This window comes from Podarcis erhardii (genome assembly GCF_964252035.2).
Source record: "Podarcis erhardii genome assembly, chromosome: 9".
In the NCBI taxonomy this organism is placed as follows: domain Eukaryota; kingdom Metazoa; phylum Chordata; class Lepidosauria; order Squamata; family Lacertidae; genus Podarcis; species Podarcis erhardii.
In genome coordinates, this window is record NC_138512.1 from 3,164,647 (window position 1) to 3,180,343 (window position 15,697).

At 43.8% G+C, this 15,697-nt stretch overlaps 1 protein-coding gene across 1 annotated transcript in view; it reads left to right on the forward strand.

Annotated features, from left to right (window-relative positions):
• Positions 1-15,697, forward strand: part of STX18 (syntaxin 18) — a 52,135-nt gene that overhangs the window by 34,982 nt on the left and 1,456 nt on the right. The window contains exons 5-10 of the mRNA XM_081876434.1: positions 106-172; positions 2,614-2,729; positions 7,150-7,238; positions 9,800-9,858; positions 13,402-13,471; positions 15,197-15,277. Of these exons, the coding sequence (XP_081732560.1) occupies positions 106-172; positions 2,614-2,729; positions 7,150-7,238; positions 9,800-9,858; positions 13,402-13,471; positions 15,197-15,277 (482 nt within the window). The remainder of the gene's footprint in view (positions 1-105; positions 173-2,613; positions 2,730-7,149; positions 7,239-9,799; positions 9,859-13,401; positions 13,472-15,196; positions 15,278-15,697) is intronic.

The following is a 15,697-nucleotide window of genomic DNA, read 5'->3' on the forward strand; positions in this document are numbered from 1 at the left end:
GAGTTTTACAGGTACATCCGGGTGGTTCCTGATCTAGCAAGACATTTTTTATGTTAATGTATACCATTTTCCTCTTGTTTACATGACATCTTCATAACTATAAAGGAGTGTGTAAGCTGTATTCAGAACAAAGGGCTATCCGGGTCAAGCGAGTAGTTGATAAGAAAAGATTGTAAGTAATATTCCTTTAAATACGTGCTTTTGATTTTCTTTGGAACTCTCATTAAATTTGTGAGCAGGTGAAATGTCTCCATGATAAATAGGTATGTTCTTCATTCACATGCCTCAGAAAGCCAAGCTGCACCTTACAAGGGATGCACGAAAGTGCAGATTCCCAAAGAGGAAGGTGCTCCTGCTTTGCTCCTCCCCAGTCCTTTTCATTTCTTCACTGCTTTGGTTTGGTTTAGTATGTCGTCAGAATCTGAGCTTGTGTATAAGCTCTCTCCTCACTAACCACAAATCATAGCCAAGAACAAACCTTGGCTGCTGCTGAAGGAGAGAGCTTAACCACAAGCCTGGGTTTGAATGACACCCTAAGACATGGGTAGGCAAACTAAAGCTCGGGGGCTGGATCCGGCCCAGTTGCCTTCTGGATCCGGCCTGAGGACCGTCTGGTGTAGATCTGATTGTTTGGGCTGTGCCAGTGTGCGCGTTCAGCGGTGCCTCCTCCCTCCCTCCTCCTGGCTTCTCCCCGCCCTGCCTAGAGCCGAGAGGAAGGGGGCTGGGCTTTGTTGGTGACAACAGCAGCAGCGCTAGCGCTCGAGTGCCCGCCATTGTAAGCAGGCTCAATTCGGGCTTTGTTGCTGCCAGCCTCTCTCCAGAGCCCTTTTGTGTGCCGCTCACAAGACACAGGTAAGCAGTCACCGGGGCTCATCCAGTGCTGTGGAGAAGGGAGGGGAGAGTCGGCGGGGGGTGGCTTACCTGAGTAGACTATGTCCTTTTATTTAAAATGCATCTCTGGGTTATTTGTGGGAATTCATTCATTTTTCCCCAAAATATAGTCCAGCCCCCGACAAGGTCTGAGGGACAGTGGACCTGCCCCCTGCTGAAAAAGTTTGCCAACCTCTGCCCTGAGACAAACCTTGGTTTAGTTGAATACAACATGGGAGTAAAAAAGTTTGGGGCAGAGCAATACAGATGCAAACTCCTCTCCAGGAATTTGCATGGTCCTAACAAGCCATCCACAGCTTCACTTACTGCAGCTTGCACAAGAAGGCATTCTCCCTCCTCCATCTCTCTCAAGCCCGCATACTTTTTCTCCAGTTTTGAGTGTGACACAAACATTGAATTTCTTTTTACTTTCTTGTAGAGTTGGTTTACAACAACCTTCCAAGGGTTTCGTTTGTTTGCTTCCCTCCATGTTTATCTTGCCTTTGGCGTTCTGTAAGGCTCTCAGGGTAACTTAGTTTCATTAAACTCTGCTAAGGGTTTGCCATGTTAATTCAGCAGCAAATGAAGTATTAATGTGGGGAAATGCATGTGCCTGGATGCTTAGCCGTTCTTGCCTCATGTCATTGAAGCCACTGCTGTTAGACCTCGTGCAAAAATGGGAAGAACCATGTTTCTCTTCCTTACTGAGACTAGTAGCTTTAAGGTGTATATTTATTTACAGGAGTTTTAGGGAAAATGATTCTGAGGGCCACAACCTCTCCAACTTGGAAGTATTTCCTAATAGAGCAACCATCAAATCTGGGCATATTAGTAGGAAGCGAAAACTTCTGGATCTTTAGACTCAACCCACACACTCATGGACTTAATCTGGAGGGCAACACTTAATTTCTCTCTTGTTATTTTTTATTTTAAAAAGCCTTTTGTACATGCCACACTTCTTAAAATTATTCTGAGTATTCTTAATGCAAAGGTGGAGATGTTTAACAAAGCAGTGTTAAATCTCTCTATTCCAACATTTATTTATTTTCCATGTATTATTACTGAGCACCTTCCAGAGCCTGTTTATTTACAGCACTGCCTGACTGGTTTTAAGATTACAAAAACCAGTCGTGTAGAGCACCTGCTTTCCCAGGTAGGATTGGGAAAGACTTGTGCCTTTAAGCCTGGAGATCTCTTGCCCATCAGTGTAGACCATGGTTCTTCAACCTTGGATCCCCAAGGCTAGGGATGATGAGACTTGTAGTTCTTCGACATTTGGGAATGCAGGAACACTGGTGTAAACAGTACTGAACTATGTGGACTAATGGTCTAGTTCCATATAAGGCAGCTTCTTATGTTCTGCAATTTATTACAGAAAATATACGTATTTTCGCATTATTTCCAGACACATAATTCATTATAGAATAGAAACATCCTTTTTAAAGATCTGTACGTGGCTCTTTTGGGAAAGCAATTGCAAAGTTCCAGATGCCACCAGAGCAGCAACTGTTAGCTCTTACTGCATGGAAGGAACTTGACGTTACAGAGGCAGGCAAGGAGGAGGGGTATCTCATCTGTTGCCTTATCATATGGCCAACTGCTTTGTGTATAAACCTGTCCCAACTTTCCTCCAGCTGAAGGGAGAGATGTGCTATTCCAGCATAATGGACCATGGTATGAGCCTGTAGCTGCACTTGATCTTGGTTTGCTTGCTCTTAATTGTTTATGTATTTGCTCATTTAGATCCAGGCTTGAGCCAGAACAGAGTGATAAATCCAAAGTAACTTCTTCTCCTGAAAGAACTGCTCAAACAACTTCGGAAGATTCTGAAGAGAAACTCACTTGTGAAGACAACAGAGGTGATATTTCAGTCCTGTTCTATCTCCATGTTCCACTTTTTAGAGGTGGTGTGTTTGTATGTGATGAGCATTTGCTCAGGTTTTTTGCAGATTGGCGTTTGTTGATTCAGCAGTAAACAGTGGGTTTACTGGAAATCATGGGACAAATGGACGTGCGAATGGGCCCAGAGTGTGACATGGGGAGAAACATGTCTATTTTGGCTTTCCCTGAAAGACCTCATGGGAGTGAGGGAGAAGGAGACTCTACAGATGGGGGTGCATGTTTTCTCTATGGGGCATCAGCAGCATATGGGTCAACTAGAATAATTTCAGTCCTTCCTGAACTGACTGAAAACAATGCATCCACTATAGACTGGGTTACTCCAAGACTGGATTTCTGCAGTGCACTCTCTCTGGGGTTGCCCTTGCACTTGATCCAGAAGCTGCAGTTAGTGCAGAGTGCTGCAACACTCCCAAGGCCTTGTCAGCATAGAACCAGTGCGCTCAGAGAACTGCTTCTGGGCTGGGTTCAAGGTGTGGCTATTAGTACGCAAAACCCTTAATAATTTGGGACCAGTTTACCAATGAGATTGCCTTACCCCACATGTGCCCCTTTGACCGCTTTGATGGGCTGAATTTGCACCACCACATATGCCATATAATACCCATCCCACATTTTTAAGAGCTTAATTGTTTAGTGTGGCAGCGCTTACACTCCCTGTCTGTTGAGATCAAGCAGGTGCCTTCACTGTACAGTAGTACCTCGGGTTACAGACGCTTCGGGTCACAAACTCCGCTAACCTGGAAGTAGTACCTCGGGTTACAAACTTTGCCCCAGGATGAGAACAGAAATCACGCGCCAGGGGTAGGCCCCATTAGCAAAAGCGGGCCTCAGGTTAAGAACAGTTTCGGGTTAAGAACGGACCTCTGGAACGAATTAAGTTTGTAACCCGAGGTACCACTGTACTCCTTTTCGGTGTTTGCTAAAAGCATCCTTGTTCAGACAACCCTACCTCAATTAGAAATCTGTTTTAATGTTTTAATTTTTGTAATTTTTTAAAAGTAGGGTTGCGAATGTTTTCTTGGTTTTACTGTTCTGTCGTCTATAAACCACTCTGAGGTTCCATTACAATCAAGCAATGTATAAATTTTCTGAAATAAATAAATAAGTGTGCAAAAGTGAAAATCGCATCCCCCCAGTGTTTCCTGGAGGAGACAGGCTGCTATGGCGACCAGAGCTAATCTGGGACTAAGGGCACCTGCTTCTGTGAGCTCTCGCCTTCCCCTGTTTCTTGATATTCATCCCGGTTGCAGTTGCCTAACAATAAGAGCACTGGCACTGGTAGTACTTAAAATTAATTGGTTCCTAGGGGCTAATAGAGGGAACTGGGTGGAATTAACGTTCTGTCTGCCAAGCGTTGCATCTTGCCAGGTGGACCAGTCGGCCCACTCCTCTCCCCACCTTGCTGTTTTTGGGGGTTCTCCCAGTCCCCTCCCAGCCAATTTTGGGTAATGTAGGGGAAGCAGGGGAAGCCCTGTTGTACAAGCAGAAGTCCTTGTGTGTATTAGAATAATCTTCCCCACTCTTTCTCTGTTTGTAGTTCTGTAAGCTGACTTCTTCTGGTTTTGTGAATGTTGTAAATAAGCATAGGGCTGTAGGTGATAGCTGGCACTTTTAAATGAAAACCACACTGGCTTTTTGTTCAAAGTGTGGATATAGTTAAAGCAAACATGACTATATCCTTCAGTTAAACAAAACAATCTGATTTCAGAGCTGTGTACTTCACCTCACGTAGCTTTAGTTTGCACAATTGGTACCATTTAATGCAAGAGAGATTATCTGCTTCTGAATAATAAGCAGATATTCTGTTCACAGCACCGGTGTGTACCTTACACAGGGAAAGGCTATTTCTTGTCAAACCAGCATCATTTCCCTTCCCACCAGTTCCTTCAGTCAGTGTCATTTTTTGAGGTAGGTCATCAGATTTCATAAAGGTTGCACAAGAAGGTGGGAGATGGGGAAAAGGCATTTCCGGAAAAAGCTATCAAACCTCTGGCATTTGGGGATAAAGTTTTTTAGTTTTTAGTGTTTGATGTTGTATTGTGTTTTTACTATTTTTGTTGGGAGCCATCCAGAGTGGGATATAAATAATGTTGTTGTTGAAGCGTAAACAGAAGGGATGTTTTTTTAAAAAATCAGGAAGTAGGAACAAAAGATATGGAACTGGGTGTGAATTAATGAAACCACTGCCACAGTGTCCTTTCTCTTGGCAGATCAAAATGAGAAGGTGACAGCAAAGGTTGCAAGGTTTTTAGCTGGGGCAATCAGAATATTTGACTGTTCATTCAAAACCCTAAAATGTATTTTATAAAATTGACTTTTTACTTTTATTCTTTATATACCGCATTGTTGTTTTATTGCTATGGCCGATGGCTGACGCAAATAAAGAATCATTAATTTTTAAATGAATACATAATAGTAAAAGAACCATGGAATATTATGTTAATATATAATCACAGTGGAGAGACTCTTGTTTCTCCCTTGAAAGAAGAAATGTAGCTTTGATTTAATGTGGCAGGGGCCCTTTCCATGCCAGTGTCACTGTTACAAAAATGTTTCATCTGTCTTCTTCAGCCTTTGTTTTAATAAAGAAGAGAACATTAATTCCAGACACCATGCCTAGTTACAGAGCCTAACATGGGAGGTGTCTTTCAGTATAGTACCTCATCCAGAATTGTTTTTAAACAGAAGTCCCCTGAAAGGCTTCCCTAGAGAAGCGAGCATCTCACACGGCAACATTGCCGGTCTAATTGAAAACACTTTCAGAGACAAGAATATAAACAAGTACAAATTAAGCAAAACACATCTCACTCAAGGATCTTGGTAGGAAAATAATGTTCACAACCAATGGCAGGCTTCAAACATAAAATAAAGTGCAGCAGTACCCTATCTAGTTTTGTACCCCTTGGAAAATTGAACAGCCAACATGCTTAAGTTGAGTATGGAGACTTTTAACACTATATCCCAGCAGGTGCGTTTGGTGCCTTAACTCAGGGGTCAGCAACCTTTTTCAGCCGTGGGCCGGTCCACTGTCCCTCAAACCATGTGGGGGGCCACACTATATTGGAGGGGGGGAATGAACGAATTCCTACGCCCCACAAATAACCCAGAGATGCATTTTAATTGAAAGCACACATTCTACTCATGTAAAAACACCAGGCTGGCCCCACAAATAACCCAGAGATGCATTTTAAATAAAAGGACACATTCTACTCATGTAAAAACACACTGATTCCCGGACTGTCCGCGGGCTGGATTGAGAAGGCGATTGGGCCACATCCGGCCCTCAGACCTTAGGTTGCCTACCCCTGCCTTAACTGATGTTACTTTTTGCCAGTGTTGAAAATATCAGAAAGCCGCTGGATTCCGTCTGAAGGAAAACAAACAAAAACAGCTTGGGCTTTTCTATGTGGATGTTAAAAGGTAAAGGGACCCCTGGCCATTAGGTCCAGTCGTGATCGACTCTGGGGTTGCGGCGCTCATCTTGCTTTATTGGCCAAGGGAGCCGGCATACAGCTTCCAGGTCATGTGGCCAGCATGACTAAGCCGCTTCTGGCGAACCAGAGCAGCGCATGGAAACGCCATTTACCTTCCCACCGTAGTGGTACCTATTTATCTACTTGCACTTTGTGCTTTTGAACTGCTAGGTTGGCAGGAGCAGGGACCGAGCAACAGGAGCTCACCCCGTCGTGGGGATTCGAACTGCCGACCTTCTGATTGGCAAGTCCTAGGCTCTGTGGTTTAACCCACAGTGCCACCCGCGCCCCATATGAATGTTACATTACACTAAAATATTCCACTCTCCCAGAGAGGTAATTCTTTTGGGGGTAGAAGTGTAAGCAGGGTCACTCATCCCCCAAAATCCCCTTTATGTAATGCAAGTAGGCAACTAATAATATCAGGAGTGCCCTGGGGCACGTTTTAAACAGTACCTTTTTTGCATAATTTATAAATGTCTGCTGATCGAATGTGGATGATTCTCTGCCGCAGGGAACAGCATAAAACAGCTTTTTTAACACCCCTTTGAAACAACTTTTTAAGCACTGTGAACATTCAGCCACTCACTGATTCCTTTTTTTAAAAATGTGAAGCTTCCATCCCTCCCACCTTCCTTTGCCTTGTTTCTGCAAGCAGGCACAAAAGGGTTTGAGGTAACCTCAGCTTTAAAGCTTCTGAAAGTGCAGCATCAGTTAAGAATATGAGCATCTCAACATCTCCAATAAGAGGAAGAAGTCTGGTGGCAGGAATTAAAAGCTGGCTTTTAAAATTGAGGCAAATAAAATTATGGACAGTTCAGTTATTGCTGAACTAGGAATAATATTAAATAGGTCTAGCAGTTTTGGGCTACATGTTGAGCATAGTTTGTTTCTTCTTTTGCAGATAAGAATGTGATAGATGAACACACTAATTTTGGACTTTGGGGTGATGGCAAAGGAGAAGATGAGCTTTCACCTGAAGAAATCCAAATGGTAAGTTGTATTTTCTACCAGTTTGTTGACTTTCTCCCCAGCTAGCTATATCTATGGATTTTGAAAATGAAATAAGTCCAATGCATGCACTGAGTCATTTGCCTTTTCTGCTAAGCAACGCTTTAACAAATGCACCTTGCGTGTTTGCTTTTCTGATTCTTTATGTCAGTACCTGCTTAAAATTCTTAATCATATGATTGGGAAGGTGATTGTTGTCAAGCCATTATGTTCGTGGGAAAGTATTTTGCAGCAATTAAGACTGCCCTTTAAGATTTTAAATTATTGCTTTGAATCTCTACTATAAATAGTTATTTCCATTCACAAGCAGATGGAGCTATTCTAACATTAAGAATCATAAAGAAACTTCCCAAAGAAGATACTGTAATTTCTTATACTTACTTTTCCATACTACCTCTGGCCTTCCAGATGTGGATTAATTACAGCTCCCATCATCCATTGCCATTAGCCATGCTTGCTGGGACGGATGGGAATTGTAGTCCAGCAACTTTGAGAGAGCCAAAGGTTCCCCATACCTGGTATACGATGAGGATATTATTATGAATCCACTGGTACAAAAATCACTTAAGGACATTTTAAGGGCCTTCCATGCCACACAATGCCATTGTTGCATTATGATGGGATTTCAAGCTCAGTGCCTCTCAAAATCAGAGGGATGAGTGCTGCTTTCTGCTCACCTGGCCCCTCCCTCATGTGGTGTGGTTGTGCTAGACCAGGCAGGCATAGGCAAACTCGGCCCTCCAGATGTTTTTGAGACTACAATTCCCATCATCCCTGACCGTTGGTCCTGTTAGCTAGGAATCATGGGAGTTGTAGTCCCAAAACATCTGGAGGGCCGAGTTTGCCTATGCCTGGGCTAGACCAAGGACATAGGCATTCGGGGCTAGGAAGGGGATACAGTGCCACCAGTTTCCCTTCAAACTTAATCGCTTACCTTTTCTGATTGCTTATTTGGGACCATAATTCTGGAGACGTCTGTTGGCTCATGAGTTTTGTCTTTCAAGAGATGTAAGATACAGCAGCATATGACCATATTTTGACTTAATTCTCTTTATGAAATCAGTACACATTTTGCTTAACCAAATCTCTACTTACAATGCCTTTAACCAGAAATTCAGATAGGTAGGTGTTCAGTCATTTTCTGCCTGTGATCTTCTGCCTCCAATTTGATGTTTAAAACTGAAGGTCTTTGTTCTCATGTGAATGAGGGGAAATCCAATTTTTGTACACAATCACAATACATCCCGTCATGATTGCAGTAACACTTCAAGTCTCACTGATTTCAAGGAAAGAATTAAGAAAGCCCTTTAATCTTTGAAATACAGTGGTCTTGCAATGCTCCACTCTGCCTAGATCATACCTGCAAGCTCTTTCTCTTCAGTCATGTAATTGAATTCTAAAGCATCCAGCTAATTAGCTAAGTGGATTTCAAGCATTTTCTTTCTTCTCTTTATATACTCCTTTATATCAGGAAACTTAGACTGTCCAATTTCATGAAAATTATGCTAATTTAAACTAGCTGCTAAGATGGAAAGAAATATTGAAAACACTGCAGAAGTTTTATATTAAAATGTGTTTGGGAAAATTGCAACCAAAAGAGCTGCAGGCTGGTTTACGAAACATTTTTATGCGATAATTTGAATTTTCCTTACCCCCGTTAACACATTAAGGACTTTATAGTTCTTATAAGAACACGGGGCAGTGTTTAGTTAGATAAAGTAAAATATTGTTCTGTTCTATCTAATTTTCCCAAGCTACTTTCATTTTATTGTTTTGTTCTTTGGGGGAAATAATTTGTTTTGCATTTGAAAATGTCTGTACTGGAACAGTAATAAAGAACTTTATTCTGGGTAATATATCCTTTGAGTAGATCCATTAAAATCAGTGGAACTACTTTGTGTATAACTAATGTTGGATATCACCCTCTGTCAACTAACTCAGGCTCTCTTTGTGTCATTATACAGGTTATCACATTACATCATCAGTTTCCAACCACTTGCCTTATTTCTCTTATTTCTCTTAAGAAAATCTGTGTTTGAGCATTGTAGAATCATATTTCCAGTTTCTATCATGTAAATTATTTTGAGTATATACTGCTCTGTCCAACTTCATGTTCCTTTCAGAAATTAATGGGCCTAATTCAGCATTGTAAAACCCAACATTGACTGTGGTGTAACTTACTCAGACTGGTAGAAAGTCCCAGGTTCCTGGTAAACCGTATTTTTCCGTGTATAATTTTGGGGGGACTCCAAATTAAGAAAACACCCCTCAGCACTACCCATGTATAAGACAAGCCCCAATTTTAAACCTAATTTTTTTGTAAATAAACCTAGTCTCATACATGGAAAAATACGGTAATTATCAGCCTTCATAAGCAGTCATTGCTGCCAAAGTGTTTGTGAATGCTTCATTTCCAGAGGCTTTGAATCTCTGCACATCAAATTTCATGGTTTATTTTGTGGTGTGGGTTGTGGGTGTGCTTGAGGGTGGAATGACCTTTAAGCCTCATATTGTTGCTATTATTGTTAACTTTCTCCTTCCAGTTCGAGCAGGAAAACCAGCGCCTTGTCGGAGAGATGAACAGCCTGTTTGATGAAGTGAGGTACAGCCTTCCCCGCACCCTCGCCTGCCCTTGCGGCATATAGAATGTGCTTTCCAATCCACTTTATATACATACATACATTTGTATGCCACCTTTCCATGCTCACGGTCGCACACAACATGAAAACGGATACATAACAGGCAGCCCTATTTAGGGAAGCTTTTAATGTTTAATAGGTTATTGTATTTTAGTGTTTTGTTGGAAGCCGCCCAGAGTGGCTGGGGAAACCCAGCCAGATCAGATGGGCGGGGTATAAATAATAAATTATTATTATTATTATTATTATTATTATTATTACAACAACATGACAAAAGTAGTAATTGCCCAAATTACCAAACTGTGATTTCCACACAAAACGCAAGAAGATCTAAAATAAAGATATGAAAAAAACAACAGCAACAACTCCCCACCAACAGAACACCCCAAACCCCCCAGCCCACGAGTCTGGTCAGCAGCCTCAGCTTTTGCAGCTGGAGTCAATCAAGGCCTTGCCCTCTCAGGCCAGGTGGGAAAAGGCCAGCAAGGCAGGGATCAGGTCTTCCGGGACTCACAGCCAGGATGGCCTCTGGCCTCTTCAGCAGCCTCAGCCTTTGCAGCTGGAGTCCGTCAGGGCCCCTAATCTCAAGGTCGTGGATTCAAACCCCACGTTGGGCAAAAGATTCCTGCATTACAGGGGGGGTCGTACTAAATGACTCTTGTGGTCCCTTCCAACTCTACAATTCTATGATTCTAGGTCTGCAAGGCAGGGAGCAGAGCTTCACAGCCAAGATGTAGATATAGTTTATTTTCATAAATCTGCTGCTAGATCAGTGGAGCTGAAAGATTCTTTTTAATGAGCTTATGCACAATTTGAACCACTCTTCATGTTTGCTAGTTTTTTGATAAATTGGACAACACAGTTTTCTGACTAACACCACCTTATTCAGAGTCAGAAATAGGTCATCTTGCCCATTTCAGCTATCTTCAACCTTTTCATATCTATCCACTTTTAACATTATAGGGATACTTTCTTCTCTCTCTCTCTATTACATATCAATACAGAAGCCATTAGCTAGTGATCTACTGAGTTAAAATTTATTTTTGCTAATCTGTTTCGCTTGACTTGCAATTCTCCATTCGTAAGAAATGCTCCATATTATGTTTATATAATAATAATAATAATAATAATAATAATAATAATAATAATTTATTATTTATTATTTATACCCCGCCCATCTGGCTGGGCCTCCCTAGCCACTCTGGGCGGCTTCCATAGAAAGCAAAAATACAGTAAAATATCACACGTTAAAAACTTCCCTGAACAGGGCTGCCTTAAGATGTCTTCTGAATGTCAGGTAGTTGTTTATCGCTTTGACATCTGCTGGAAGGGCGTTCCACAGGGCGGGCGCCACCACCGAGAAGGCCCTCTGCCTGGTTCCCTGTAGCTTTGCTTCTCGCAATGAGGGAACCGCCAGAAGGCCATCAGCGCTGGACCTCAGCGTCCGGGCAGAATGATGGGGGTGGAGACGCTCCTTCAGGTATACTGGACCGAGGCCGTTTAGGGCTTTAAAGGTCAGCACCAACACTTTGAATTGTGCTCGGAAACGTACTGGGAGCCAATGTAGGTCTTTCAAGACCGGTGTTATATAGTCTCGGCGGCCGCCCCCAGTCACCAGTCTAGTTGCTGCATTCTGGATTAGTTGTAGTTTCCGAGTCACCTTCAAAGGTAGCCCCACGTAGAGTGCATTGCAGTAGTCCAAGCGGGAGATAACCAGAGCATGCACCACTCTGGCGAGACAGTCCGCAGGCAGATAGGGTCTCAGCCTACGTACCAGATGGAGCTGGTAAACAGCTGCCCTGGACACAGATTTGACCTGTGCCTCCATGGACAGCTGTGAGTCCAAAATGACTCCCAGGCTGCGCACCTGGTCCTTCAGGGGCACAGTTACCCCATTCAGGACCAGGGAATCCTCCACACCTGCCCGCCTCCTGTCCCCCAAAAACAGTACTACTGTCTTGTCAGGATTCAACCTCAATCTGTTAGCCGACATCCATCCTCCAACCGCCTCCAGACACTCACACAGGACCTTCACCGCCCCCACTGGTTCTGATTTAAAAGAGAGGTAGAGCTGGGTATCATCCGCATACTGATGAACACCCAGCCCAAACCTCCTGATGATCTCTCCCAGCGGCTGCATGTAAATGTTGAAAAGCATGGGGGAGAGGACAGAACCCTGAGGCACCCCACAAGTGAGAGCCCAGGGGTCTGAACACTCATCCCCCACCACCACTTTCTGAACACGGCCCAGGAGGAAGGAGCGGAACCACTGTATGACAGTGCCCCCAGCTCCCAGCCCCTCAAGACGGTCCAGAAGGATGTTATGGTCGATGGTATCAAACGCCGCTGAGAGATCCAGCAGAACTCGGAAACAGCTCTCACCTTTGTCCCTAGCCCGCCGAAGATCATCAACCAGTGCGACCAAGGCAGTTTCAGTCCCATGATGAGGCCTGAATCCTGACTGGAAGGGATCCAAATGGTCCGCTTCTTCCAGGCGTGCCTGGAGTTGTTCAGCCACTGCTCGCTCAATCACCTTGCCCAAGAATGGAAGATTTGAGACTGGGCGATAGTTGGCCATCGTGGCCGCATCTAAAGATGGTTTTTTAAGAAGCGGTTTAATAACCGCCTCTTTCAGCGGGTCTGGGAAGGCTCCCTCACGGAGGGAAGCATTCACCACCCCACGAAGCCCATCGCCCAGTCCTTCCTGGCTAGCTTTTATAAGCCAGGATGGGCAAGGATCCAGGAGACAGGTGGTTGGCTTCACTCGTCCAAGCAGCCTGTCCACATCCTCAGAGGTAACAGATTGGAATTGATCCCACTCAACTTGACTAGACAGAACTCTAGCACTCTCCCGCCCCGGCCCTGCTCCCACGGTGGAGTCTACTTCTTCCCGAATCTGAGCGATTTTATCTGCAAAAAACTTTGCAAAATCATTGCAGGAGAACATGTGGCCCGTACTGGGCCCCGATGTTGCAGGTGGTTCCACTAAATTGTGAACCACCTGAAAAAGTCTCCTGCTGCTGTTTTCTGCAGATGCAATAGAGGCGGTGAAGAAATTCTTCTTCGCCGTCGCTGTCGCCACTTGGTAGGCTCGACGTTGAGCTCTAACCTGTGTCCGGTCAGATTCGGAATGAGTTATCCGCCACCGGCGCTCTAGCCGTCTCAACGATTGTTTCATTGCCCTCAGATCCGTGGAAAACCACGGGGCTGTCCGGGCTCCATGCAATCGGAGAGGGCGCTTCGGAGCCAAACAGTCAATAGCCCTGGTTAACTCCACATTCCAGCGGGCCACCAGGGAATTGGCTGAAAGGCCATCAACATGGGATAAAGCATCCCCTACCACTCTCTGGAAACCATTTGGATCCATTAAGTGGCGGGGGCGGACCATCCGAATTGGTCCCACCTCCCTGCAGAGGGGATGGGTCGCAGAGAAGTCCAGTTGCACTTAAGTTTGTAAGAAATTTAAAGTGTTTGTACTTACACGACTTTTTAATTTTTTTAAATAGACAAATTGAAGGGAAGGTGGTTGAAATATCTAGACTTCAAGAGATATTCACAGAAAAAGTCTTACAGCAGGTAAATACCACAGGGAGGTGGTTGGTTGGCTCTTTGTATTCTAGTATTTTTCCAGTAGGTAAAAAGGCTGCAGTTAGAGAGGCAAAATGAGTGATTGAGCACAAAAAGGCAGGCATAGTATAAGAAGAATAAAATGTGAGTTCCACAGGGACTCCACAGCACTGAAGGGGACTTCTGCAGCTCAAATGGGCTTCGGGAACATGTCCTGGACATGTTCAGGGGCATTGCTGGGGGGAAGAAGAAGAAGAAGAGTTTGGATTTGATATCCCGCTTTATCACTACCCTAAAGAGTCTCAAAGCGGCTCACAATCTCCTTTCCCTTCCTCCCCCACAACAAGCACTCTGTGAGGTGAGTGAGTGACCTCACAAAAAAGGATAGTTTTATTCCAAAGAATATTGTATATTGGGCAGATTTTGTGCCCTCCTCCTCCATTTGATCTGAAAAATTATTCAAAACTCATTCCACGTACAGTGGTACCTCAGGTTACAGATGCTTCAGGTTACAGACGCTTCAGGTTATAGACTCCACTAACCCAGAAATAGTACCTTGGGTTAAGAACTTTGCTTCAGGATGAGAAAGAGGGTGATGAGGTTTGAAAGTGCTGCTACATGCTTCAGTAGCTACAGGTGTGCCTTAACAGCTAGCTCTGGCCTCAGTTTATGGCGAGCAGAAACTGACAACAGGCCACTTACCTTTCATAGCTTTTGATCTTTACATTTATCTCTCATGTGAAAAGGATGTAGGGGTCTTATTAGACCACAAGTTGAACAAGTCAACAGTGTGATGCAGCAAGCAAATGCTATTCTAGGCTGCATCAACAGAAGTATAAAAGGATGTCACATAGAGGAGGGAGAAAGGTTGTTTTCTGCTGCTCCAGAGAAGCGGACACGGAGCAGTGGATCCAAACTACAAGAAAGAAGATTCCACCTAAACATTAGGAAGAACTTCCTGACAGTAAGAGCTGTTCGACAGTGAAATTTGCTGCCAAGGAGTGTGGTGGAGTCTCCTTCTTTGGAGGTCTTTAAGCAGAGGCTTGACAACCATATGTCAGGAGTGCTCTGATGGTGTTTCCTGCTTGGCAGGGGGTTGGACTCGATGGCCCTTGTGGTCTCTTCCAACTCTATGATTCTAAGTATAGTGTTCCAATCAAGGGAAGTAGTAATCGTACTCTATTCTGCCTTGGTCAGACCCCACCTGGAGTCCTGTGTCCAGTTCTGGGTGCCACAATTTAAGAAGGATGTTGACAAGCTGGAACGTGCTTAGAGGAGGGTGCCCAAGATGATCCAGGTTTTGGAAACCAAGCCTTATGAGGAACAGTTGAGGGAACTGGGTATGTTTAGCATGGAGAAGGAGAGACTGAGAGGTCAAGGGTTGTCACATGGAGCAAGCTTCTTTTCTCCTGCTCTGGAGGCTAGGACTGGAACCAATGCATTCAAGTTGCAAAAAAGGAGATTCCAACTAAACATCAGGAAGAACTTTCTGACAGTAAGAGCTGTTTGGCAGTGGAACAGACTCCCATGAGAGGTGGTGGACTCTCCTTCCTTGGAGGTTTTTAAGCAGAAGTTAGATGGCCATCTGTCACGGATGCTTTAGCTGAGATTCCTGCATTGCAGAGGGTTGGACTAGATGACCCTCAGGGTATCTTCCAACTCTACAATTAAATGATTCTGTGCAGTTTGATTATGACCTGTTTTTTACGTTATATATTTCAACTTACTTAAAAGGAAGCCGAGATTGACAGTATCCACCACTTGGTTGTGGGTGCAACAGAGAACATCAAGGAAGGAAATGAAGACATAAGAGAGGTAATGTCTGCCTCCCCCCCCCTTTTAAAATCAAATACTACTTGACCTTAACAGACTGCCTGTAATGTATTTTGAGAGAACACTGACACCCTTGTTAGTCAGACACATGGTCCTTCCTCCATAAAGCCACTTTTAAAATGTTCTCAAGGAAAACAAATCTCATCTTTGGGCAAATAATGGCATGGTCTTTGGGCTTTGCTTTCTCCGCATCAATAGGAAATAAATGCCCATTTTACATGAAGACTTGAGAAGCTTTTGGTTTCAGTAGCTGGGTCTTGAAAAAAAGTGAAATGGTGGTAATAGTCTGAGTTCTTACTAGAGAAAGCTATTTCATCCTTTATCTTCTGTTTGTTGAAGTCTTGTGCATAAAACTGAGCCAGATGTTTAATCGAATTTAAGTTTTTCCAGGCTGGTTACTAT